General features: G+C 40.9%; 1 protein-coding gene and 1 long non-coding RNA gene across 9 annotated transcripts; both read left to right on the top strand.

Moving 5' to 3' along the window:
- The first annotated feature begins 2,657 nt into the window (after nucleotides 1-2,657).
- Nucleotides 2,658-5,676, top strand: LOC130500318 (uncharacterized). Of its 8 annotated transcripts, none has more exons than XR_008938920.1 (8): nucleotides 2,658-2,978; nucleotides 3,342-3,561; nucleotides 3,643-3,724; nucleotides 3,789-3,852; nucleotides 3,989-4,333; nucleotides 4,422-4,587; nucleotides 4,655-5,456; nucleotides 5,540-5,676. It is a non-coding gene; the product is annotated as an uncharacterized LOC130500318 (long non-coding RNA). The 8 variants fall into 8 exon arrangements; XR_008938921.1 differs by having other exon boundaries at nucleotides 3,768-3,852; XR_008938917.1 differs by having other exon boundaries at nucleotides 3,789-4,333.
- Nucleotides 5,677-7,641: 1,965 nt separating this feature from the next.
- LOC130500052 (UPF0496 protein At5g66670-like) lies at nucleotides 7,642-9,171 on the top strand. The gene is made up of 4 exons (XM_056994751.1): nucleotides 7,642-7,649; nucleotides 8,219-8,300; nucleotides 8,440-8,697; nucleotides 8,767-9,171. Exons 1-4 carry the CDS (start codon nucleotides 7,642-7,644, stop codon nucleotides 9,169-9,171), a joined length of 753 nt encoding a protein of 250 aa, XP_056850731.1.
- The last annotated feature ends 15,465 nt before the right edge of the window (nucleotides 9,172-24,636 follow it).

Below are 24,636 nucleotides of genomic sequence, written 5' to 3'. Positions count from 1 at the left end.
AACACAACACCAGAACGAAGCCCACATAACAGCGAGAAAATGAGACGATGCGTTTAGATAAAAAGTACACGTGTCGCATCGTAGTTAAACGATTTAGTGACGTGACAAGCCCAGTAGAGAGTGAACATCCCCTTCTTATTATTTGAGAAGACCATTTAAAAATAAACCTTTGTCTCATGTGGGATTTACAAGTGTGCCATTTCTTAGGTGTCACAACCACAATCCACCTCACAACTTTTTTAGAAAAACCCTCTTCAATCTAGACTAATTACATATCATGCCATTACATATATTAATAGTATATGTTTCATTTTATGCATATTCACTAAAGACAAACAATGAAATTCAATGAGTTGCTAGATAAGGAAAATATCAATATTGTCACTAATTATATTCTTCGGTTATTATTTAACCATTTTTTTAAAAAAATTTGATACTTGAGATCAATAACACAAAATGAATTAGTTGTGTGTGTCTTTTCTGTTTCTTTCAAAAAATATTTTAAAACAATGGAAACTTTGGATCGATTTTCCGAAATGTGAAATTTATTGTTTATATTATATACAATATTTTGAGTGCTGTAATCGTTGAGAGTTTGAGTTTACACTATTTTATAAAATGTTAAGTCAATGTATAATTTTTTCAGAACCATGATTACAAAGATAACTTCAAAACTAAAATAATATTCATAAATTATTAACATTTATAATCGTCATCCACTTTTCGGGATTTCAATTATGTTTGAGTCAATGAATTATATTTAAGTGAATCAAAAATAAACTTAATGAAGTAAATCTTGGTGTCAAGTCAAATATTAGTCATAAAATTTGAGTCAATCAATCATATATGAGATTTCAATTATGTTTAGTCTATATCGTATTCTTTCCTATTTTAGAACTAGACTGATGTAGAAACGTAAATCACAGGCCGAAAATGATCACAATAACAATAGCAACATTATGACAAGCTTTCACAGTAAATTAGTTTTTATCAATCAATTATTTTCGGTATTTCAATTATGGTAGTCTATTATATTCTTACCAATTTTAGATGAAAATATAAGGATTGATTGTGATAGATGATAGTAACCTAATAAATTTTCAAAATTAAAAAAAAAATATGCGATTCATTACTGATTTAATTCATTTTTCAAAACTTACAGTAATGTCGTCATTAAGTGTGTTGCTTATAGAACACTTACTCATGTTTTCTAAGATTTATGGAATTCGACAAATGCTAACGTCGTACTTTGTGTTTTACAGTTTTGGCAAATTAATTGGGGAAAAGGTAATTTATTATAATTTTTTTAAACCGGTTGAGATAATATTATCTGTATAAATTTTTTTATCATGATAAGGTCAATTCAAGAATTTGACTAACACTGATCGGTTTTCTAAAGTTCTGTTTGAGCCCAATGATGTTCTAGAAATTGATGCTTTCAGAAAGAGTTAATATATTTCACTTAATTACTTCCCATTTATAATTCTTTGTAATTTGATAAGTTTATATACTCTTTGTTATTTTTCTTTATAGGATTGCAAATAGAGAGTTTTGAAGATACTTTCCACATCAGTTGTTTTTATTGATTGATTTTCTGCGAAACTTTTTCTTAACTTCTACTTTTCATAATTTATTATTATAATGTCTATGTTTTGTTTTTTTATGGAAGCAATAATTGGATTCTCTATTTTACTTTTAATATTAAACTCATAACTAATTGATATATGTGTTTACTATTTATTTACGTTTTTAAGATTATATCTAACCAATGATCCAAAATACTTAAGAAACAATGTAACTAACCATATACAAACAAAATCAATTTAAATCACTCCGTCATTGTATAACATGTAATATATGTGACCCCATATTTACCTTATGAAAATAAATAGTATAAATATTACAATTTTTATAGTCTATTTACTCCGCGTAGGGTGCGGATCATCGTTTTATACTTTATACTATAAAACTCTGTATGATATTATGGAAACATAAATTTCGATATTATACTTCATACATAAATTTTGAAAGTGTCCAAAGTAAAATAGAAACTAGAATTTCATCTGCGCCTACGCGTGGATGTTTGATTTAATTTTTGTTCAACGTAAACTCATAAACTGCTGGTTTTATAAGAAAAACTCATTTACATTTTTATATTTGTAATTTACATACATAGTAGAATATATTATGATGTTTGATAATAATATTTTATTTTCACAAAATATTATATTAAAAATCTATAACTTGATGCAATTTGATGCAATTGTACTATTCATATATTGGTATGTTGTTCTTTTGTAAATTTATTTTAAAATGAAACAATATACTAATTTTTTGTATTAGTTTTCTATAAGTTATTTATGATATTTTATTTGCTTCAAAATTAAACTCAAATTTTTTATATTCGATTAAACTAAATAAGAGAATATTATATTTAAATATATATATATATATATATATATATATATATATATCAAACACTATTAAAAGGGGAATAAGAGCAGCAGAGAGCATGTCCACCTCGGACAATTAAATCCACCAATGGTAATCAACCTTTTTCCACGTCAGATCCCATTGTTTGCGTCTGGGCTTTTAATTTTGTTTGGGTCTGTCTGTGTTAATTTTGTGGCCCAGTAAGCCTATCAAATTCAGAAACTCCGCTGAGGTCTCACAGACGCGATCTCTCCCTTTCCCCTTTCTTCAATCCCTAATCTCCTAACATCGATCATCAAACGTTTGCTCTTCCTTTTCTCTGTTCTTCCTACATCGATCATGAAACCTTTCCTCTTCCTTTTCTCTGTTCCGTTTCGCGATCTGAACGTCGATCATTCAATACAACCTCCACTTCGTTTTACCCTTTACTCTCATTTATGGGTTTTATGTTTTGTCCTTCTGATTCTACAATTCTCTCTACCACACTGCAATGAGTTCCAACGGAAAATCCATGGTATCTGGATCTGCTCATGGTTGACATTAACGTGAGTGATTTTTTTCCCTGTTCTTCTAGAGATCCATTGTTCTGAGTTCATAGTTTTGTTGGTATTTCCTGGGAACTTTAACCTGTTTCTGGGTATTGATATTGTTTCCGGTGAACCTGAATATGTTATTTGGGTTTTTTAAAAAAAAAATTCTTAATCTTTCAAATACCTTAGTTGATCTGATTTATTTGGTTTTTTTAACAAATAATTAATTATTTATAATACCTTAGTTGGTCTGGTTTATTATTTTCAGCAAACTGTATCGCGTTGCTTAGTATTTTTTTTTATTTCCTGTTTGGTAGCGTTGATACTGATGATCTTTTAAACTTCACTCCGTTAATTAACACTAATACATTGATACAGTTCGCTGAGAATTGATGATGATGCAACTTAATTGACGCAACAGCCTTTTCTACTAAACACTTCAATTATTCACTCTCAACTAGGAGTACTTGACAGGTGTGTGTCCTTCACTGTGAGTGTGTTCGACTCTCAGGCTGTATCATTCACAAGTAACTTGAAGGCTACAAGGTTGATCCACGTGTGGCTGTGGCAAAATTCATTAATCCGGAGCTTATAGGAGGTATCACTTCACATCTGTTTTGTTAATTATGAGTTTCATTCTAATGCTATTTATGGAAACTAACCGAGATTCAATTTGCAGGTCGTATGTTCCTCAATGCCACGTCTGGATCTCATTTCTATTTTGACAAGGAGACTGAAGCAGGCGAGAGCTACTTTTACGAGTATGTACTAACGTTCATATTTTATTCCATCATTATATTTCAGGGGTTACTCTCATCAATGCAGGTTGGTCACAAATGACGACACTGGAAATACATCAGCAGCTTCATTGTTGAGAGGCTATGCTAAGGTTGAACGACTGACAATAGCTGAGATGAACCAGTTTATCATCATAGTCGAGCCTGAAGTTCACTTGGCGACCTTAATATGTTTGTCTCCACCATCATTCTAAGCTCTGTTTATGGTTGCAACGTTTATAATTGCAGATAATAGAATTTACCTGCAGTAGGAAAGTCACATCTGTCAAGACAGAAAATGGATGATGCAACATATCTTTCTTCAAGTGTTGAAGGAAATTACAGAGGAGTGCCTCATCTTTTGCATGCATGTTCTGCAATCGGACTAATGCCGTTGGTGTTCTCAGGTACACAGCCACTCCATCGTTTTCTTATAAATATATATGCATGTAACTACCGCATTGCACCCTGTTTATTAGGTAACGTGTCGAGATGACTGTTGCCGATGACACTGGCGAAGCAGCTTTTGTAAGTTTCGATGGTGAAATAACAAAGCTTACCAATATCCTGGCTGCTGATGCTGTTCATCTTCTGGTATGTCTCTTTCTAACCACACAACAACATTAACCATGTTACGAAAATTATGGTTTATTGTTTCTCATTAAAACCATTGGTCTAATAGGCAGGAGAAGGAGAGAACCCAGAAGATATCTAGCTCACACATTTTATTGCTAACCTTGCTGGCAATACTTTCACTTCCACATTTCAGTGCAAAGCATCAAACCTTCACCGTCTCACGCATCCTGGATGAGCGTGAACGTGCGCCAGTTCCTGATTGTGTTACTGATGTAAGTTAATAAGTTCATTTTATTCTGTGCTTTTATTTTCGCAAGTTAACAAATTTCTTGGTTTTAGGAGGGTAGCAATGGACCTGAAGATGACATGCATGGTTACAGCTCTCTCCCAACCAAGGTGATCGTTGGTAATAATGAAAAGGAGAACTCACCAGGTTCAGAAACGACTTCGAGTGGCGTCATCAACACATAAAACCTCGGGACCCAGCGTCTACCAAGCTGACTAAGAAGCCATGAGCTGCTTAGGTGCAAAGTTTGCAGTATCTTGACATATTAGTTGCTTTTATAATAATGCTTACACATAAATGTGGTTTGAATTCAAACTATCCAACTCTGTTATTCAGACAGTTTTATGAATTATGTTCAAGTTCAAAGTTATTTATGTTTCTTTCTCAATTTTTTTTTATGTTTCTGTTCCTCCGGTATGGTTTTAGTTATCATTGCACTGTTTCTGAGAATGCTTCTAATGTTACGAATACTTTTTGACATATTAGCAGCGAAGAAAATAATATCGAGATTTTAAATAAACATTTTGCTTTCGTTCGAACCAATAAGCCTGAGGTGTTCAAACAGAGCCTTTCTCGCCCTCTGTACACAAATGAAAAAAGTGCAGAATATACGGTTGAGAATCTAAGGCCATATGAGACAAAGTTATGATTTTAGCTGGGACAAGACTTATTATCTGCAAAAGTTTTTTCACTTTGGGACAAGTTAAAGGGTTTATAAGCTAGACACAGAGACAAATGAGAAAGTATGGGCATCACTGATATACCAATTGAGGAGGACGAAGAGAGAAGATGCGATTAGAATGAAGAAGCCAACGTGACGCCTGGAGCTAGAGAAGAATATTCCACTACTTTCAAGTACGTCTATCTATACTATGAATTAAGTAGATTGATTTATATTACTAAGTTATGATCACTGATTTTTTTCTAAAAAATTTCAGGCACTCCACATCAAAAAAATCCCAACAGATCTAGACGCTTCTTCTGCAAAAAGTCCAGCATCCTTTTTATGAAATCCACTTTTCTGTTTTAAGACCTTAGTTTCTGCTTTTAGTAATGATAATAATTTTCCTCTGCATTCGAACTTCATTTTGATAATAACTCCAGAACGTTTGATTTATTTCTGTTCACCGTTTAATTTTTCATGTTTGCTAACTTCATTTTTGTCTTACTGTTAAAATAGTTTCAAAAAGGCCTATGCAATTCGCAAATTTATTTTCTTTATTGTTTCCAATATATACTATATATTTAAATATAATAACAATATTTTAAAATAAATTATTTTTTTATCAAAATAAACCCGGGCGTAGCCCGGGAAAAGTTCTAGTATATATAATACCATAATTTAATCCCAAGATTTTTTAACTAAGCAATCAACATAAATGCTAATAGACAAATATTTTTGACCACATAAATTATTAGATTCTTTAATATGGTCAAATCTCATAGTTAATATTGTTTCATATTTGTTGATTTTTATTTATAAAATAAAAGTTAGGTATTATTCAGATTAAAATTTTGGCGATATTATATTCGTTTTCTTTCAAATCGAGGTGAAATTAACACTTTCAGTTATTAATCTGTTCTTGAGTTAATGTTTACTAAGGAAATAAAAAATAAATCTAGAACCAATTAATATAATTTTCCAAATATTCTAAATTATATTAAAAATAATAATTTACTTGGTCGATAATTTGTAAATTTATTTATTTTAATTTATATTTAAAATAAAATATTATTCTAGAACCAGCTAATACTTTACAAAAGTATTAGTTACAAATTTGTTTAAAAAATATTAAAATGTGAATATCAATCTATATGTTATCATAAAAAGTTAGTGACATATATATTACATGTTCTACGTGTTTTTCACTTCATCTCAGTTTCTTTCTGACTAAACTTGGTATGCAATTCTATATTTTTGACCGAAATAAAGACGCCTATTATTTTTTTATAATACATTACAAATCATAATCATGTCATTATGATAATGGCCATCATCCCTATAAATCATAATTATGTCATTAAGTGTGTCTGTATTAATTCAATTTTATGTGTTTAGGCGAATCACAATGTCAATCATGTCATTAATCTTAATATTATGAATTGATATTACGAAGTACATAAATTTTAAAATGGAAATTTATAATAAATTAAATCCTTTAACTTAAGCAACAAGACCTTGAGACTAAGAAATCCCAATAAATGTTAATAGATTAATAATGTTATTGTTCATCAATTTGCATATGAATCAAAAAGATAGATTATGACCGTAATTTAACCAAATTTGATTAAATATTAAATTTAAATTTCATAAGCAAATTTAAATATACTATTCTAAGAAAAGATAGATATTAAGGAAATTTAAATTTGACCGTAGTTTATGCAATATTGAAAAATAGAAAACTGATATACGCAATCATCATAAAACATTTTGGTTTGGTTAATATAAAAAAGTTATTATAAATTTCTTTAAATTCTCATAACTAATTAAAAATCACACACAAAATTCGGGGATTTTATTGAGAAACATTATTAAACAAGTTTTTTAAATAGTTAAACAAAAATTTAACCAATTACACAAGTTGTAAATTACTCTTATTGATTTACTTTCACAAAATTTACTTCAATTACACCTTACCAATTACACAAGTTTAAAAAAAAAATTGAAGCTTACTTTCTATAATATGCAAAATGTCCTTCAATGTTTCATTATATAATATGTATGTAATATTTGTGACTAAAACATTTACCATTCTAATATCTATAATTAAAAAAATTAATCTTTATTTAGTTCGTTCACTCCGCGCAAGGCGCGGATATCACCTAGTTTTTATAGTATAGATACCACAAAGATATAAAAACAACATTGGTTAATACTTAAAAGATTACCAAATAAAAATAAAGTAGATTTGAGACTGTATTAATGCTTCTGCACAAATTAATAATATATAAATACACCACAGAGATATGAAAATAACATTAATTGATACTTAATAATGTCCGAAATAAATAAAAAATAAAGTAGATAAAAGCTAAAAAAATGTATAGGTATCATCAGTTATCTTAGTAAAAATAAAAATATAACATTAGTTTGTCTATATTTTTACCGGTGACACGAATATTGAATAAATAATTTTAACTGTTTTTAGTCTAAATCAAATATTTCATATTGATTAAGTGGGGATATTTATTGGCATAATGTATTAATTACGTTTATTACTTTACTTAGTTGACGATATCAACATAACTGCATTAATATAGAAATTACTGGCATAATTGGAATATTTCTTGGCATAATGTAGTGCGAAACTAATGAGTTAGGAAAAGTATAAAATTATTGTGTTTAGATCAGCAGCATTAGATTGTAATTGTTTAAGAAAATTCAGGGTCAAATTTTATTTGTATTCCTGTTTTAATAGTTTAGAATATTGTAACAATCCCCTATATATTCGTGCAGTGCACGCCACCCTCAGGCTAGTTTTCTTGATGTTAACCTAAACTTGGTTTATGCTTTGCCCTAATTCTCTTGGTTTTTTGTTCCTTTTCAGATTAGCTTCAGTACAATATGTCAATGCCGCCTGTTGGATTTTTCGCTGAACTACTGTTGAAATACTCAGGCTGCAATATAGCACTTCACCTTTTAAGCCTTTCCTAACTGACAAGCTCCCAAACTACGCAGAAAACTACGTGAACTCTTACGTATCCGCTTGCCAAGACGACCCAGAGCTGAAATCCTTTGATTCTTCGATTCACCTACAAACCAGCAATCTGATCCGCTCGTTCAGTGCTGGGCCAGACTAAAGATTTATCCCTAGTCTGTGGGTATCTACGTGATCAGAGCGAAAATGTGGCCAAGTTCATTATTGACAGCAAAGAAGATGTGTTGAAGAACGAAGAACTAAAGTCTTTGGTTGATCTCTATTACGAAGAACTAAAGACTTTAAATCTCTTTAATACGGTGGATAAGTGCATCAAGAAAGCAGAAATAACCCTGCTGAACATTAGAGTCGCGATTAAGAAGTTTGAAAAAGAGTCGATGGCCATGGATCTTGGAGGAAACAAGAACTACGCGGATACGTTAAAGGAGCTGAATAAGGTTAAAGCTATGGGAGATCCTTTTGGTGACGAGTTCATGCAACAGTTCTAATCTGTCTACGTGGAGCAGCTTAGGCTTCTCGAGAAGTTCCCTGAGCTGCAAGTGGAGCTTGATAAGACGCAGAAGGACGTAAAAAAAAGGAGGAAACTAGCGACTATAGTTTTCGGGGCTGCGTTTTTCTCATTTTCTGTCTTGTCCATGTATTTATGCATCGTAGTCGCACCTCCAGCGGTGGTTGCGGTTGCGCTTGGATTGACCAAAACGGTTGGAACCGCAGGGATATGGGTCTATGGGATGATGAAAGACTATGAGGAGGCTTTGGAGTCAAAGATAGATTTGTTACGATTGACGGAGAACAATACAAAAAGCAACATTGAAGCGATGAAGTCGATTAGAAACCTAATAGAGAAGCTAATAATAAGTATCTCATCGATTTTAAAGACAGTGGAGAGACAAAAGATGAGCAAGACGTGAAACTTGTGGTGCAAAAAATCGTTAAGGAAGTTGTTAGAACCGAGTTCGGTCAAAACTAGTAAAAGGAGACGAAGAACTCGCTGATACTACTCTCAAGTCGCAGGGGAGTAGGCGACAAGATGCGTCCTCTCGTCGCACAAGGGTTCGTGGTGGATGCACTTTCGTGTCCTCGAAGACGCAAGTTTACTCGCCGACTCTGTGCTTCGAGTCGTGAGATATCCTCGATGGTGGGATTTTACTCGCTGACTATACGCGCTTGGTCGGGGGACACTTCTGCTGTCTCAAAGACTGGATTTTACTCGCCGGTTTCTCTTTCTTCTTTATCAGGACTTTTATCGAAATATACCGGTTTGGTTCGGTTTAGCCGATTCCTAATCTTCGGTTTGATTCCGGTTCGACCAATTCCTAATCCCCGGTCTGACTGGTTAATCGGATCGTTGCGAGTTAGAAGGAGAGGTTATATGCCTAATTAAGGCCCACTTAGGCCTTAATAGACCTAATGATGGCGCTTTGGGAGTCGTGCTTCTTCCTTTGCTATAAATAGGTAGCTTTCCTCCTCTTTTGTCATTCTTCTCTGCAGCCTCAGGTATATTTCTCTGCTCTCCCTTCTCTCTACTTTTTCGTTTGTTTCTCTCTCTAAGTCCCGCTGGTAAGGCTTGTTATCTGAGAAGTGAGTTATGCCGTCTAGAAAACGGTTGTCGCATGAGGAGAAAGGGAAAGCCGTCGTTGGCTCCGCTGATCCGACAAAGGTTAGGGTGCCGAGTGATGTTCCTGAGGATGGCGTTCCTTCCCCGTGCTGCGAAGTTCCGTTGGATGCGACAAACACAACCCCCATGCAGGATCCGATAGTCGCCGATGCGCAGATGGGAGAGAGGGCTGAAGAAAACGTCGATTCTTCTCGCGAGGGTACTGGAAACGGGGGACTTGAGGCGCAGGCTCGGGCTTATGGAGTCCCGATTAAACGGCTTCGCAAGAAGAGCGTAGATCCCCCAGAGTACAAACCTACGCGATATCGCTCCGGCGACCTCTTCGAAGAGCTTTCGGCGATTCCTCGCGACACATTGCGCAATCCAAGAGTCGAGGGACAAAGTTGGAGGAACATATTCCCGAGTTATTCTACTCATAGCAGCGTGAAACATCTGTTCATGAGCTGTGGAGCCGTCGGAGTGACTTATCTCATTCCGTCTGTGAGACAAAGGCCTTGGTCGCCGCCCGTGGGATATCAATGCGTTTACGAATCCTACTTCGGCGTTGACACGAAGCTTTGGTTTCTTATTCCCCGTCTGATTATGGCGTATATACTTCGCCGGGGAGTCACAATTACTCAGTTTCTGAATGGATCGTTTCGGATCGCCGTTGCTTTGATGGTCATGGCAGCTGAAGTTAATATCCCGATGAGCGTGAGGACTTTTGAGGAGCTGACCTTTTTGAGGCCTATGCCTCATGGTTTACATTCGATAAAGATGCGCCCATCCTACAATGTCTTAACCGGGCACCCCAATAAGACGAAGGACTGGCAGCGATATTATTTCTACGTTAAGTCAGATGAGTACGCGTTTGATGAGCCACCGGGTGACGACTTCCCGGTCCTTTGGGATCGCGAAATTGGTAGAAAGTAGCTATCTTCGCGTTTTCTCAATTTTCCTTTGGTATTAACCTGTTGATTTCTTTTTGCAGTTCGCCATCCGAATACGATCGCGTATCCGGAGAACTTCTTTGAGCACGCTCAAGCCATTGCAACACTTAGCCATCGTCGGTGGCCTGATCTTAGTGCTGATTGGATACGTCGCTGTCAGGATCGCGTAGCGAGAGGTACTCGATTTTCTGCCTGCTTTATCGATTAACCATGCCTTTCATTGATGACTTATCTTATTATTATTATTTTTTTTGTTGCAGAGGTTTGCGATCAAGACAGCCATGCGTGGTTATTCCCGGGAAGAAGCGTTTGTTGCTATTTACGAGGAAGCAGCAGAAGCTAGTCAACAAGGCAAGGAAGATGAAGCAGACTCCTGATCTGAGTGCTATCCTGAAAGGAGAGCTAAAATCGCTAAGGAAGAAGAAGTCCGCTCCCGCACCCGATGGCGAGTCAACGGATGCGGTGCGCGACGATCCTCCTCCAGTCGCGACTCCAGGTGTAAATGAAGATAATTCCGCGGCCGTTGGGACCGAAACGAGAGAGGAAGGGAAGAGTGATCCCCTTGAGGATAAGCAGGAATCTATTCGCCCTGAAGATGAGCCTTCCGAGGCGCCTGATGGAGCAGTGCAGCAGAAGTCATCAAAGAAGAAGAAAGGGAAGAAGAGGTCCCGCGAAGCTTCTTCCAAGAAAGAGACCGAAAACTCGAATGCAAGTCGAGAGGATCTTGTTGAATCTTCTGCAAAGGATCCTTCAGAGGAACGACCTAAGAAACAGAGGAAAAAGCCAACTGAGACTGAACAGAGTTTTTCTTGCTAAGAGGACCCTCCGATCGAGGATGCTACTCCCGACGATCCCGTAGACAGTTTCGTTCGCGATGAGAGAGAGAGAGGAGTTTACTCCTGCTCCTGATGCTCCTATCTCAAAGCAGAAGAAGGCTTCTAAAAAGAAAGCTGTCATCTCGTGAAGTGCCCCATCTCTGAGTGAAGGTGCTAGCGGAAGCTTTACTACCAGAGGACCCCAGATGAACTTTCCTGATATAGTGGACTTCTCATACAACGAGAACACTCTCTTGATCTCCAACCCGATTAAATGCGCGGAGTTGAATCGACAAGTGAGAGGAGGCCCTATTGCTCTTCCACTGGTCGAGAATCTTTTCTTCAAGGAAGAGTACGTCGAAGCTGCTCATGCCAGGAAACTGGTAATTCTTCCATCAGAGTCTATTTCGATTCGTTACTCTAGTTTCCTTTGTTGCTTAAGTTGTTTTCTACTTTTTCCACATTACAGAGTGATGGTGTAAGACCCGAACCTGGATTCCAAGACCCAACTGATCCGCGGCCTTAACCTAAACATCTAAGTGCAATTGGCCGGTTTATGTCCAAATAATTCTAAGTCATTTTCAAGTGATCTGAGGTTCATATACAACTCACAAGCAATGCGGAAGCTAAGATAAACATTCATTTTATTAATATAAACCATGTGATCCATACAATGTAGTAATATCAATCAGTTTGCACAATAGGCTATCATAAGTTCCATACTATCTAAACACACATCACACATCCATCCTTGGCTTGAGTCTTCACAGCTCCTTGGCTTTCCCACGATCCTGACCAGATCCTGCAATCATATAAAACCCATCAAATACACAATCAAACCGATATCCTAGCAACAAGTCTAGCAATGCATGGTTAAGTCCCTTAAAACTAGTTTCTGTCCCAAACCTTGACCCACTCGGATAGGCCTCTAAAAATTATACAAACATCATGATAAATCATGATAATTCACAACTAAGAGAATGGTCAAGTCAGATTCCACAGAACAGGTCCGGATCATACCGATCTCACCCTAGACCCGCCCCCATGGTTATCACTTACCACCTCTAAATCAGTGATATAAAATTATCCTTTCATCATGATAATTCATGATAAATCCCAATTAAGAGATATATGAAGTCGGAATACCCAAACCTCAACCGGAAGTTAGAGATCCAACCTTACATGCCCAACCAAGGCCATGGAGAGATTACACTGACCAATCCATGCCTTGAGGGTCCGACCATGAGTTTAAACCCACGGACAACATCAATATATATATTAAAAGAGATAGAATGAGAGAAAAGGGAGAACGGATGCAACCAACATCACTTGGTCCATGCGGACCATCCATCCGGACCCATGGATCATGGCGATGGTAAATGGTTAGCATCACTAACCTTAGGAGTGGCCGACGATGGGTTCTGATCCTTCCCACTAGCCTTCTCGGTTCCTCTTGTATCCATCTTCACACGGTTCCTTCCCACAACACTTCCTTGGTCGCCGGTCAAGAACAAATCACCACCACACTCACACGGCCAAACAAGCAAACCGCCGGTCTCTTTCTCTCTTGGATTCTCTGGCAATTTTGGCAGAGTTTCCCCTCTCTTGTCTGATAATTAAATCGATGACCAGAGCCCTCTATTTATAGAGGAAGGGTTCGCCAACTGCTTTTGGGCGAACCGGTGCGAAGATTGGCCGAATGGGCGCATGTGGGAATCAACGCATCCCTTCAGGCCAACCGCCTCTCAACCGCCATCCCAACTGCTTCTCTTCATCGATCAGCATCAGCTAGCACTTGACCAAGTGTCTAGTTGCACCACCAGCTCACTTGGCCTCACCGGACCGCACCACCATCCCACCGGACCATAACCGCTCATGGTCCGGTCACACCATCTCAAGTCATAACACTCCTCCAAGCTGAGATGAGCTGACCACTGCTGTCACCAGCTGAGTGAGCTAACACTCCAGCTACTGGAGCTGACCAGAACTCTTGTGAGCTACTGTGAGCTCCCTCACACTTCATCCTAGCTGCCCGAGCTTGTTCCACACTCCGGCCAGTTTTCTAAACCCTTGTCCAGCTTCCTTAAGCTTGAACCTTCCTTGCCTTGGTTAAGTTTCAGCCTCCTGATACCCTTAACCCACTTCCCGGACCATGATACGCCTTGTTTTAGGTCATTAGACCTGATTTGGTGCATCACCTCGCACCATGGTCCATCCGGCCGATCCTATCTAGGATCGGGGGCATGACAGATGGGATCATGAATCGCATGGTGGAGAGGTATGAAACCGAACTAAGGCGAACTTAGGCGCTGTTGGGGGTCTCTGAGGGTTCGGCCCGCGCCGCGGAGGCGGAACTTGCTCGCGTCCGTAGGTTTCACGAGGCTGCGACGGCTAAAGCTGCTGAAGACAAGGAGATCCTTCGTGTAAAGTTCGAAGATCTGAAGGCAAAGCTGCTGAACTCTCGATCTTCCGTCAAAATTCTTACTCGAGAGAAGGTTTCGCTTGAGAGAGAGAAGAAAGGGTTGGCAGAAGAGAGGGACGTTGTGGTTGCTAAGCTTATCTCGGAGAGGAAGAGGCTTAGGGATTCCCGGGTGTACGAGGTGACTCTTGAGAGAGCTAGAGTTGAAACAGCCATGGTCGTGAAAGCTAACCGTCGCTTCGACAACATTCGAGATTACTCTGTTCGTCGCGATAAATTCGAGGTGGCGCATAACCTGTTCGGGCAGGCATCCGGGACACGGAAATGCCTTGAGCTAGCTAGAGATGAAGGCTACGACGTCGCTCCGGAGCTGATTGACATGTTTATGACGCAGGAAGAGTTGTACAAAGTGGAAAAGGACAAGCTTCTTGTCGGTGACATTCCTGAAACGGATCTTACTCTTTCTCCACTCGTCCTGCCGTCTCCGTATGTGAATGAGGAGGTTCTTGAGGGTCTCGACAAGTATGGAACGAACGACAGCTTCATCGATCCAGGAACTCTGTCAAGAATGCAATCTCCTGATGACTCCTTCGATATCCTGATGAAGAAGCGGGATCAAGGCCCCGAAGCAGCAGTTCAAGCGACGGTTGACGAGCCGTCCGATATCCAGGCCGATGGAGGCGGGAAGGGAGAAGCGGCTGTCACTCCGTGTTCGTCGCCGCAAAATGGAGCGGATTCACCGAAGAGTTCAACCGCGAAGAATCTTCCTTCGACTACCGACACAGAAGCTTTGACTGCGGATTTGACCGGATCGAAGGGCTCTGTTGATCAAGGGGAAGACCCGGCGGATCAGGCGAACTAGCCTGTTATGTTGTTGTAGAATTTAAACTTAGCTATTTTCTATCTTCTTTTCTTTTTGTTGTTTCTGCTCCTTGAGGTCTTGTGGAGCCTTTGTTGTTGTTGCATTCTGAACTTAGTATGTTTCGGATTTATTGGATGTTTTTAGTCTTTATCTTTTCTTCTTCTCGCGCTGTACCTCTCGGAAGTGGCCATACTGGTTTTGTTTCAGTGCACCTTTTAAGCTTCAAACTAAAATCCTTCTTTGAATTGCCGGTTCCGATTCAACGTACTTTCGAGCCTCAAATCGGAATCTATTTTTCTGCTCAAGTGGTCTTCAAGTCTTTGGCTATGAAGTTCTCTCTTTTGTCTTGAATGAAGATCTACTCGCGAAGGACGTTGCTCCTCTAGCCGCGATATTTCTTCGTGGCTTCGTAGAGCAAATTTAGTCGCCGGTTTTGGTGACCAAGCCGTGGGAAATGGCTACTGGAGCTCCTTTCCCGCTTGAACGAAGGTCCAGTCGCTGAGGTCGGGCTTCGGGCTTGAGCGAAGCTTTACTCGCGATGTCTATTCGTTGCTTCTAAAGGCGAATTTACTCTCCAGTTTTGGTTACTAAGTCGTGGGAAGCGGCGACTGTGGTTCTCTTCCTGTCTTGAACGAAGATCCAGTCGCTGAGGTCGTACTTCGAGCTTGAGGGAAGCTTTACTCGCGATGTATCTTCGTTGCTTCTGAAGGCAAATTTACTCGCCAGTTTTTGGCTGCTAAATCGTGGGAAGTGGCGACGGGGTGCATCCTTTAGTTGCTTGCTCGCCTCCGAAGTTTGTTTTTTTTTTTTATTATAGCTGCACCGGTTAAGGCTGCCTACGTACCTCCAAGGAGGATCAAGCCATTCGTAATTCGTTGGAATCGAGTAAGAGTGACGCGGAGGGTGCACTTACTCGACTTCCTTTTTTTTTTGGTTATAGCTGCACCGGTTAAGGCTGCCTACGTACGTCCGAGGAGGATCAAGCCATTCGTAGTTCGTTGGAGTCGAGTAAGAGTGACGCGGAGGGTGCACTTACTCGACTTCCTTTTTTTTTTACATCGTGTAAGAGTGACCCGAAAAGTGCACTTACACGATTTGTTTGATCGAGGCGTGTTCTTCGCCTGCTGAGTTGCAACGGAGCTAAGGAGAGTAGCGCTTCAGGTGCATAGGATTCCATGCTCGCGGGACTGCTTCACCGGTTGACGTTTCTAGACGGTAAACGCCAGGTTTGACCACTTGCGTGATTTTGTATGGCCCTTCCCAGTTAGTGCCGAGCTACCAGCTTTCCACTCCTTGGTGTTCTCAAAGACTTTTCTGAGAACGAGGTCACCTTGTTCGAGAGGGCGCGACTTGACCTTCTTGTTATAGTAGCTTTTAATTTGATGTTGATAATTCTGGATTCGGAGGCATTCAGGTAGCATACTTTGATTGAGCTCAACTTGCTGAGGCATTCGGGACATGCGGAGACTGGTGACATTAACTTCTGCGGGGGCCATCGCTTCAACGCCGTAGGCCATTGAGAAGGGGGTGCACTTAGTTGCGGAACGTGGCGTGGTGCGGTGAGACCAAAGGACGCCGTCCAACTCGTCGGCCCAGCAACCATTTTTCAAATCGAGTAGTTTCTTTAGTCCGTCGATGATCGTACGGTTGGATGATTCAGCCTGGCCGTTACTCTGTGGGCATCGCGGCGTTGCGGTGTTCAGACGAATTCTCCATTTGTCGCAGAAATCACGAAACTGGTGCGAGATAAATTGCGATCCGTTGTCTGTCACTATCTCGTAGGGGAGACCGTGACGGCAGATGATGTTTCGCCAGACGAATTTCTGAACTTCCTTGTCAGTTACGTTGGCGAAGGCTTCTGCTTTGATCCATTTGGTGAAGTAATCGGTGAGGACAAGGACGAAAGGCTTCTGTCGCGAATTTGGCATCGGCCCGATGATGTCCATTGCCCAACGCATGAACGGATATGGTGCCGTAAGGGTGCGCAGCTGCTCGGTGGGACAGTGGATCGTGGGCGCGTGTCGTTGGCTCTTATCGCAGCGTTTAACATAGAATTCACAGTCGGCGTTGAGAGTAGGCCAATAGAAGCCTTGACTTCGAACTTTGAGTGCTAGAGCTCGTCCCCCAGAGTGGTTACCCGCCGCACCTTCGTGGTTCTCAGCCATGACCAGCCGCGTTTCGTCGCCTGAGATGCATTTCAGGAGGACCTTGTTGGCGTTCCAACGGTGTAGTTCGCCGTCGATGACAACGTAATGGGCACTGCGCGCCTTCAATCTTCGCGCCAGCCACTTATCATCAGGAAGGGTGCCGTGCACGAGATAGTTGATCGTCCATATCGGTTGCAGCAGCGACCGAAGCGACAGAGGAGGTGCTCGCGCCTGGTGTTGCAATGCTGGGGCTTTCGATCCTATGAATGGGGATCGTCCACTTGATCTGGTCGTGCAATTTGCTTCCGAGGGCCGCCAGGGCGTCAGTGCAGACGTTCTCTCCTCTCGGGACTTTGGTGAGTTCGAAAAATTCGAAATCTTTGGTGAGATCTTGAACAAGCTTGAGGTAGGCATCCATACGTGCATTGTGAGCGTCGTACTCGCCATTGTATTGATTGGCGACGAGCTGGGAATCGCAGTAGGCACTGAGGCGTTTTGCTTTGACGGTTTTGGGAAGACGTAGACCTGCGAGGAGGGACTCGTACTCGGCCTCGTTGTTGGAAGCAGGAAAACCAAAGCTGAATGATTGTCTTATTAGCTCGCCTGTCGGAGATTGAAGTTGAACCCCGGCGCCAGACCCTTTGTTGGTAGAGGAGCCGTCGACGTGCAGAATCCAGTTGCGAGTCGAGACGGCAAGATCTTGTTCGAGTTCGGGCGTGAGTTCGATCAGAAAATCAGCGAGGACCTGGGACTAAGCTCCATCGCCCACTTCGTTAGTCGTCGAGAGTGGTTGGCATTTTGCATGATTGTTCAGAGGGGCTGATTGGAGAGAACTTCGATCGTGTGAGATTGAAAGTATGGACGAAGTTTTCTCGCCGAGTGTACCACTGCAGGCGCCATTTTCTCGAGAGTGGGATACCGGGTCTCAGCTTCGGTCATGCGTTTGCTCGTGTAGAAAATGGGTTTCTGCTCCCCCCAATCTTCGCGGATGAGCACACTGTTGACGGCAATAGATGTGACAGCGATATAGAGGGTGAGAATATCACCTGCCTCTGGTTTCGAGAAGACTGGAGGAGTAGTCAGATATTGCTTAAGTTGACCAAAGGCCTCCTCGCATTTTTCATCCCAGATGAATCGTTTGTTTCCTCGCAACAACTCAAAAAAGGGAGGCACTTGTCGGTAGATCGCGAAATGAACCTGTTGAGCACTGCTATTCGGCCAGTGAGGCGTTGCACTTCCCGGTTGTTTTTGGGGCTTGGGAGATCGAGGATCGCTGATATCTGTTTAGGATTAGCTTCGATACCTCTCTGAGTGACGATGTACCCAAGAAATTCACCGGACATAACGTCGAACGTGCATTTAACTGGATTAAGTTTCATGCCATACTCGTTGAGCGTTGTGAAGCAGTCCCGGAGGTGCATGAGATGATCCTCGGCTCGGAGCGATTTTACCAGCATGTCATCTATGTAGACTTCCATCGTGGAGCCCAACTTGTCGGCGAACATGCGGTTGACAAGGCGCTGGTAGGTTGCTCCTGCATTTTTGAGGCCGAAGGGCATTACCTTGTAGCAGTAGGTTCCTCTATATGTTATAAACGCTGTCTTTTCTCGATCGTCAGGATCATCATTATCTGGTTTTACCCAGAGAATGCGTCCATGAACGTTAACAGTGCGTTTCCAGCAGTCGACTCGACTAAACGATTGATGTGTGGAAGAAGAAAACTGTCTTTTGGGCAAGCCTTGTTGAGATCCGTAAAATCGACGCATACTCACCATTTCCCGTTTTTCTTTTTGACGACGACAGGGTTGGCGAACCAGTCGGGGTATTTGACCTCCATGATAGAGTCAGCGGCGAGTAGATGGTCTACCTCGTCGTTGACTGCCTTTGATCGTTCGGGATCTAGTTTTCTGCACTTCTGTCGGATAGGCTTGAAGGTGGGATCAACGTTTAACTCATGGGAGGTAATCGCTGGGTCGATCCCTTTCATGTCAGATGTAGTCCAGGCGAAGGTGGAGACGTTTTGGCGGAGAAACTCAGCGAGTTGCTGCTGCATGTCATTCGGCAGAAATGCTCCAATGCGGATCACCTTGCTGGGATCAGCATAGTCGATAGGTATGTCGAGGAACTCTTCTTGTTGGGGGAACACCTTCTGCAAGGGGTTCGAGACGGTGTTGACATGTGATGTCTGTCGCTGAAGCTTAATGGTCCCGATCAACAAATCCCTAGCGGCTTGCTGATCGCCCCGTAGTGTTCGGATCTTACCGTCTGGTCTCGGAAACTTGACGTATTGGTGGTAAGTCGACCGGATTGCCTGCATCGAATGTAGCCAAGGCATGCTTAGGATCGCTTTGTAAGGAGCTTTAGAGTCGACGACCGAGAACTTGACAATCCGTGTCGTGCCACATGCGTACACTGGAAGGCGAATGGTGCCGACCATGACTTCGGATGAGCCATTAAACCCGTAAGAGAACGGGAGGACGGTTTCATACTTCCTGTGTCAACGCCCATCTTATCGAGTGTGTCTCGGAAGATCATATCGACTGAGCTGCCTGTGTCGATTAGAATTTTGGTGACTTGGCAATTGCCGATTCCGAGTTCAACGAGGAGAGGGTCGTTGTGTGGCATGTGGATGCCAAGGGCGTCGTCAGGCGAGAAAGTGATCTGATGGTTGTTCTCGGGTTTTGTCGGCCACTTACGCGAAGATGTTGCCTTGCGACGGTAGTCTTTAATGGACCTGACGAAATCACCGCAAGGCAGGGATCCGCCCATAATAACATTGATGACTTCATGGTTGGGATGCTTAGTTCTAGAGGCTTCGAGCTTTTGTCGGAGATCGGAGTACAGAGGACGATCGAGCTGGTTTCGCAGATCCGGTTTCCTAGAATTGAGCCTTTCTCGTAGATCTACGGGGCGGGGCTTCATGGGACTCGGGTTATTCAACCGGCGAGTCTTGGAAGAATTGATCTTGTCGCGGAGATCGGGGGCGTGACTGACTGTATCACCTGCTGGTTTTTCCTTCCGCTTGAGGAGGTTCCGTAGGTCGCTAGGTGATGGGCGGCTTAGCTGAGCGCGCAGGTCTGGAGGAGAAGCTTGTTCAGGCTCGTCGGGTGGAGGTTCCAGCTGCGTCAGGACGACGTTGATGCGTCTTCTCGCTCTTGGTAGCTCGCGATTGTCAGCGTCCCTGGTGGGTCTTTTGAAAACAGTCTCGACGCGTCGCCGGGTTCTCAGTGATTCCTCGTCGCTGGATGAGTTGCCCTTTTCCGGTGACGTTGGATTTGCTTCTTCGGGTGTCGCTCGCCTCTCTTGTTGAGGGGCTTTGCCTTGCGACTTATACGTCTTCCTATCTTTGTTCTTGCTCCAGCTCGCGGGTCCCCGGGCCCTAGGTTTCAGAGGTTCGATTTCGAGTTTTCCGTTAGCGACAGAGGAGAGGAATTGCTCGAAGAGCGTCTTGCATTCTCTGGTGTCATGCGACTTAGCGTTGTGGTAGTCACACCATTTCTCGGCTCCTAGGGGTCGAGAACTTACTGCTGCGGAGGAATCCAGTGGCTTTCCGTCGGTTTCGCGGTTGTAAACGTTCCATCCTTTCTCGCGAACGACAGTCGTTGACGCTGGGGAGCTCTCTTCGTCGACGGCATACACGAAATTCTTCTTTTGAGTTGCTCTGTCGCCCGACGAGTGCTGGTGCGGCTCATGTCGACTATCCGCGTTCTTTACGCCGGTTTTGTCGGCTGTTGCAACTTTAGACTCGTTCAACTTGCCGATAAGGTCCTTCGTATCCTCTTCCATGCGGATAAAGTTGTGGGAACGGGCGATGGCGTCGGAAAGAGACGTCGTGGGGTTCCTGTAGAGGTCGTCGCGGAAGACCGAGTGGACGTACAACGTATTCTTGAGAGCAGCGACCGCGACACTGTCGGGTATAACGACCTTCGAGACTATGGCCTTGAACTTTTCCATGAAGCTGCGCAAGCTTTGATCTTTTCCTTGAGCAAGGTTGAAAAGATCGGATACAGTCGCGTCTTCCTGAGTGAACATGATGTAGTTCTTGGGAAGGCGGACGACAAGTCGTGGAAGTCTTTAATAGAGTTCTCGGCGAGACTCGTGAACCAGGTGAGAGCCGGTCCTTTTAAGCTTTCGACGAAAAGTTGACAGTAGCCAGCGTCACGTTCGTCGTCGGAGAGATTTGCTCGTCATACTGCGATGTTGAAAGACGTAATGTGGGTCGTCGGGTCAGTGAGACCTTCATACGTCAGCAGTCGGAGCTTCTCGATGTGTCGTAGTCTAATGCTAGTTATAGCGGGAGAGAACGGAGTTCAGAGGGTGTTCGCCAGAACTCACTCTATCTGCGGTGCGGAGGTGGTAACGCAGTGTATTTTGGAGTTGATGTCCAGAAGCGACTGTTTAAGTGCTGCGACTTCGCGAACCATCTGCAAATCTGGGTTCGCAAGAGTAAAAGGGGTGGCGTCTGGGTTGAAAGTACTGGGAGGAGCGCCTTGATTCGCCGGGTCGGCGGTTATGTCGCTGGCGAACAGCTGTCTCCGGATGGTAGCAGTGGCTGCCTCTGAAGCGCCGGCGAGAGGAGCGAGGAGCGCGGCGATTGCGGCGATTTGCTCGGTAGCCGCTTTTTGGGAAGCGTCTTGTCGGGCAAAACGCTCCATGATGGTGTCGACGAAAGCAGGGGCTATCGGAATAGCCGTGACTGGGGTTGGGTCCAGCGCGTCGTGTTCGTCGCCGGAAGTGGATCCTTCGGGGTTCTGACTCATCTTTGCTAACGTTACTTTGCTAGCCCCACTGTGGGCGCCAACTGTTAGAATCGAGTTCAGTCAAAACTAGTAAAAGGAGACGAAGAACTCGTCTGTGGGTCTCGACAAAGACGTTTTATAGATGAGTAAGAGTTCGTCGATTACAAAGGAGGAGTAAAGAGAAAGACAAGCCGGTGCTCGAAGAGCTGGCCAGGAAACAATACAAGATAGCGGATAAAGAGGAGTGAAAACCCTAGATCTAGCCGCCTAGTGAGTGTGTGAAAGTGTGGATCCCTCTTACGTCGCTTCCCCTCCTCTTTTTATAGACAGTCTTCTCTAGTTCGCCCTAGCGTCCATTGATCTCTATGGGTAGTCGGTTAGTCGGTTAAATGGGCCTTTGTTCTTTAGTCGCGCGAGCGACCAGTCGTCTCTCTCGGGCAGTCTTCTCGGCCCATCTCTATGCTTTCCTTGTTTGACCGACAAGCCATGTATCGCAGTTCGCTGGGCCTTTGGAGGGGTGTAATCCTCCTCCTACATAAGTAGACGGATTTACTGGGAAGATCAAGGAAGTTGTTGAAAATGTGGGTAAGTGTAGCAAATTGGTCGCTTCGGGAAAGCAAGAGTTCTGGAACACATAAACAGTTCGGTTTCATTGTAAGGGAAGCGGTAAGCTATCAATGTAAATTATAATAAAAGTTATTTATAAATATTTATAATATTTAAAAATCATTATGTAGATTAAAAATATTATAAACAAACAAATAGTGAAAGAATTCTGAGATCATAATAACACATATTTTTGTTTTGAATTAAAATGATAGAACCTTCACTATTCTTTGGTAAATAGCATTATATTTTTAATATTTATTTTGGTTTCAAATGTTTAGTTTTATATTAGATAATATATATAGTACATTATTTATTATTATATAAATGTGCACATTACAATATATATATATATATATAGAAGAAAAAGGACATAGAAAAATTATTATAAAAAAAGAATGAATGTGAAGATGACATGTGTAAAATCACTTCAAAAAAAGAGTGAATGTGAAAAAGGACATAGAAGAATTATTATCAAGAAAGAGTTATTTTTTATCTGTGCCGAACATAAATCCGCTAATATATTTTATCCTATAAATTATTCGGATTGTGTAATACATTTTCTACTACACAAACAACATTAAAATCCCTGTAACCCAACTAATGTACACAATTATTTTTTACATACGCAAATAATTTGAAATCATATATCTCAACCCAATTAGCTTCTTTCTAAAAGTATTCTCTTCGACAACATGTAAAGTTGCTTCAGGTGTTACTCTCTACATATATATATATATATATATATATATATATATATAAACACGATAAATTGCACTTGAATATGATAAATTAAACTGAATGTCATTAGAAAATAAAAAGAAGTTGATTTCTTATCTCATAAAAGCATGATAAAATCGTAACATTTTGGTATGCTCTTAGAGTCTTATAGGCACAACAACAAAATCAAACCAGCCAAAATATTTCATTTATATAAATACTTCTTCTACCAACAAAATATATTGAACTATTTATGTATATATATATATATTAATTGGAGAATGTGGAAAGTACCATTTCCCATTAACATTTTAACATAAAATACACACTAAATCCTCTTAGATTCATCTCTCCGTGGTGCACAGAAAAAAAAAGATTCATATCTCCGTACCCACCATTTTAATCAAATATATTGCAAGCATTCATACTCCAATGACATGACGCCATCAACAAATACTCTTTTTGTTCTAAGCTGAAAGGTTCAGAAAATGGGAAAAAATTATATTTTACCAATTTTTTAAAAAATTATAGTTGCTAATTTATTAGTTTAATAGAACTCTGTATTTATACACCTTTTTAGTTACTATTTTATTATTTTATTGAATTGCGCTCTTCTTAATTCTTATAATTTGAGTGTAAATAAATGTATTAATTCATTATATATCAGTTTATATAGTTGATGCTGAAACTGCAAATAAAGAGAAAATATACATGAAATATAAAAGTTGTATTGTTAGTTTTCTTCTAAATGGAGTCTATATATAATTTTAATATTTTATTGTAATTTTAATTTTAATAGTTTAAGAGAAAATATACACCGACGGCGGCGGACTAAGGTGAAGAAACTCTAATCGCCTTGGAGTCGCATAGAAAGAGAAACGACTTTTTTGGTAGGTGGATTGGGTTTATACCATTAATTTGTAGTTTAAACTCTAATTTTTATATAAAAAGTGATTTTATCTTAATATGTGTGTTTTAACCTAAACATCTTATATTTACGAACAGAGGGAGTATGTTTGTTTGCATATAAGGGAGTTCAGAGTGGTAATGTACATGGACGGAAATATAAACATGTGCCTACTTATCATGTGTTCGGGCAGTTATGGAACATCACGTGTTCCCAAGCCGTACTATGACATTTGCTTCAATTGCTTGATTAACATACGGAACACTCTATTTTAGACTTTAGAACATAGAATTTATGTTTAATGACGTTCTATGCAATGCTGTAATTGAACTTTAATTTTTAGTCAGTTATGAGTTGAGACGGTTTGTGGCTTTGTCTAACTAAGTCGAAACTGTGGTCAGCCAAACGATAAATCTCTTTGTTCTTTATTGTGAATAAGTTGGGGAGGCTGTACACGGGCCTGTTAGGAAAAACGAATTTCTGTGTGACCATCGCTGGAACAAAGCAGTCAGTGTAATCCAAATCTGCTAATATGCGAAGAAAGAGACTTTTCGACATGTTACTGTTATCATTATCTGTATACGGGGCTGTTATATTTCACCAATACAATGTGA

The sequence above is a fragment of the Raphanus sativus genome, chromosome 9, assembly GCF_000801105.2.
Source record: "Raphanus sativus cultivar WK10039 chromosome 9, ASM80110v3, whole genome shotgun sequence".
Lineage (NCBI taxonomy): Eukaryota > Viridiplantae > Streptophyta > Magnoliopsida > Brassicales > Brassicaceae > Raphanus > Raphanus sativus.
This window is presented reverse-complemented; position numbering and strand designations above follow the sequence as displayed.

Excerpts from the sequence above, each read along its gene's own strand:
- LOC130500052 (XM_056994751.1), top strand. Across the intron at positions 8,301-8,439 it reads AAAACTACGTGAACTCTTAC|AGCGAAAATGTGGCCAAGTT; the intron begins GTATCCGCTTGC and ends CTACGTGATCAG. Across the intron at positions 8,698-8,766 it reads CGTTAAAGGAGCTGAATAAG|CTTAGGCTTCTCGAGAAGTT; the intron begins GTTAAAGCTATG and ends TACGTGGAGCAG.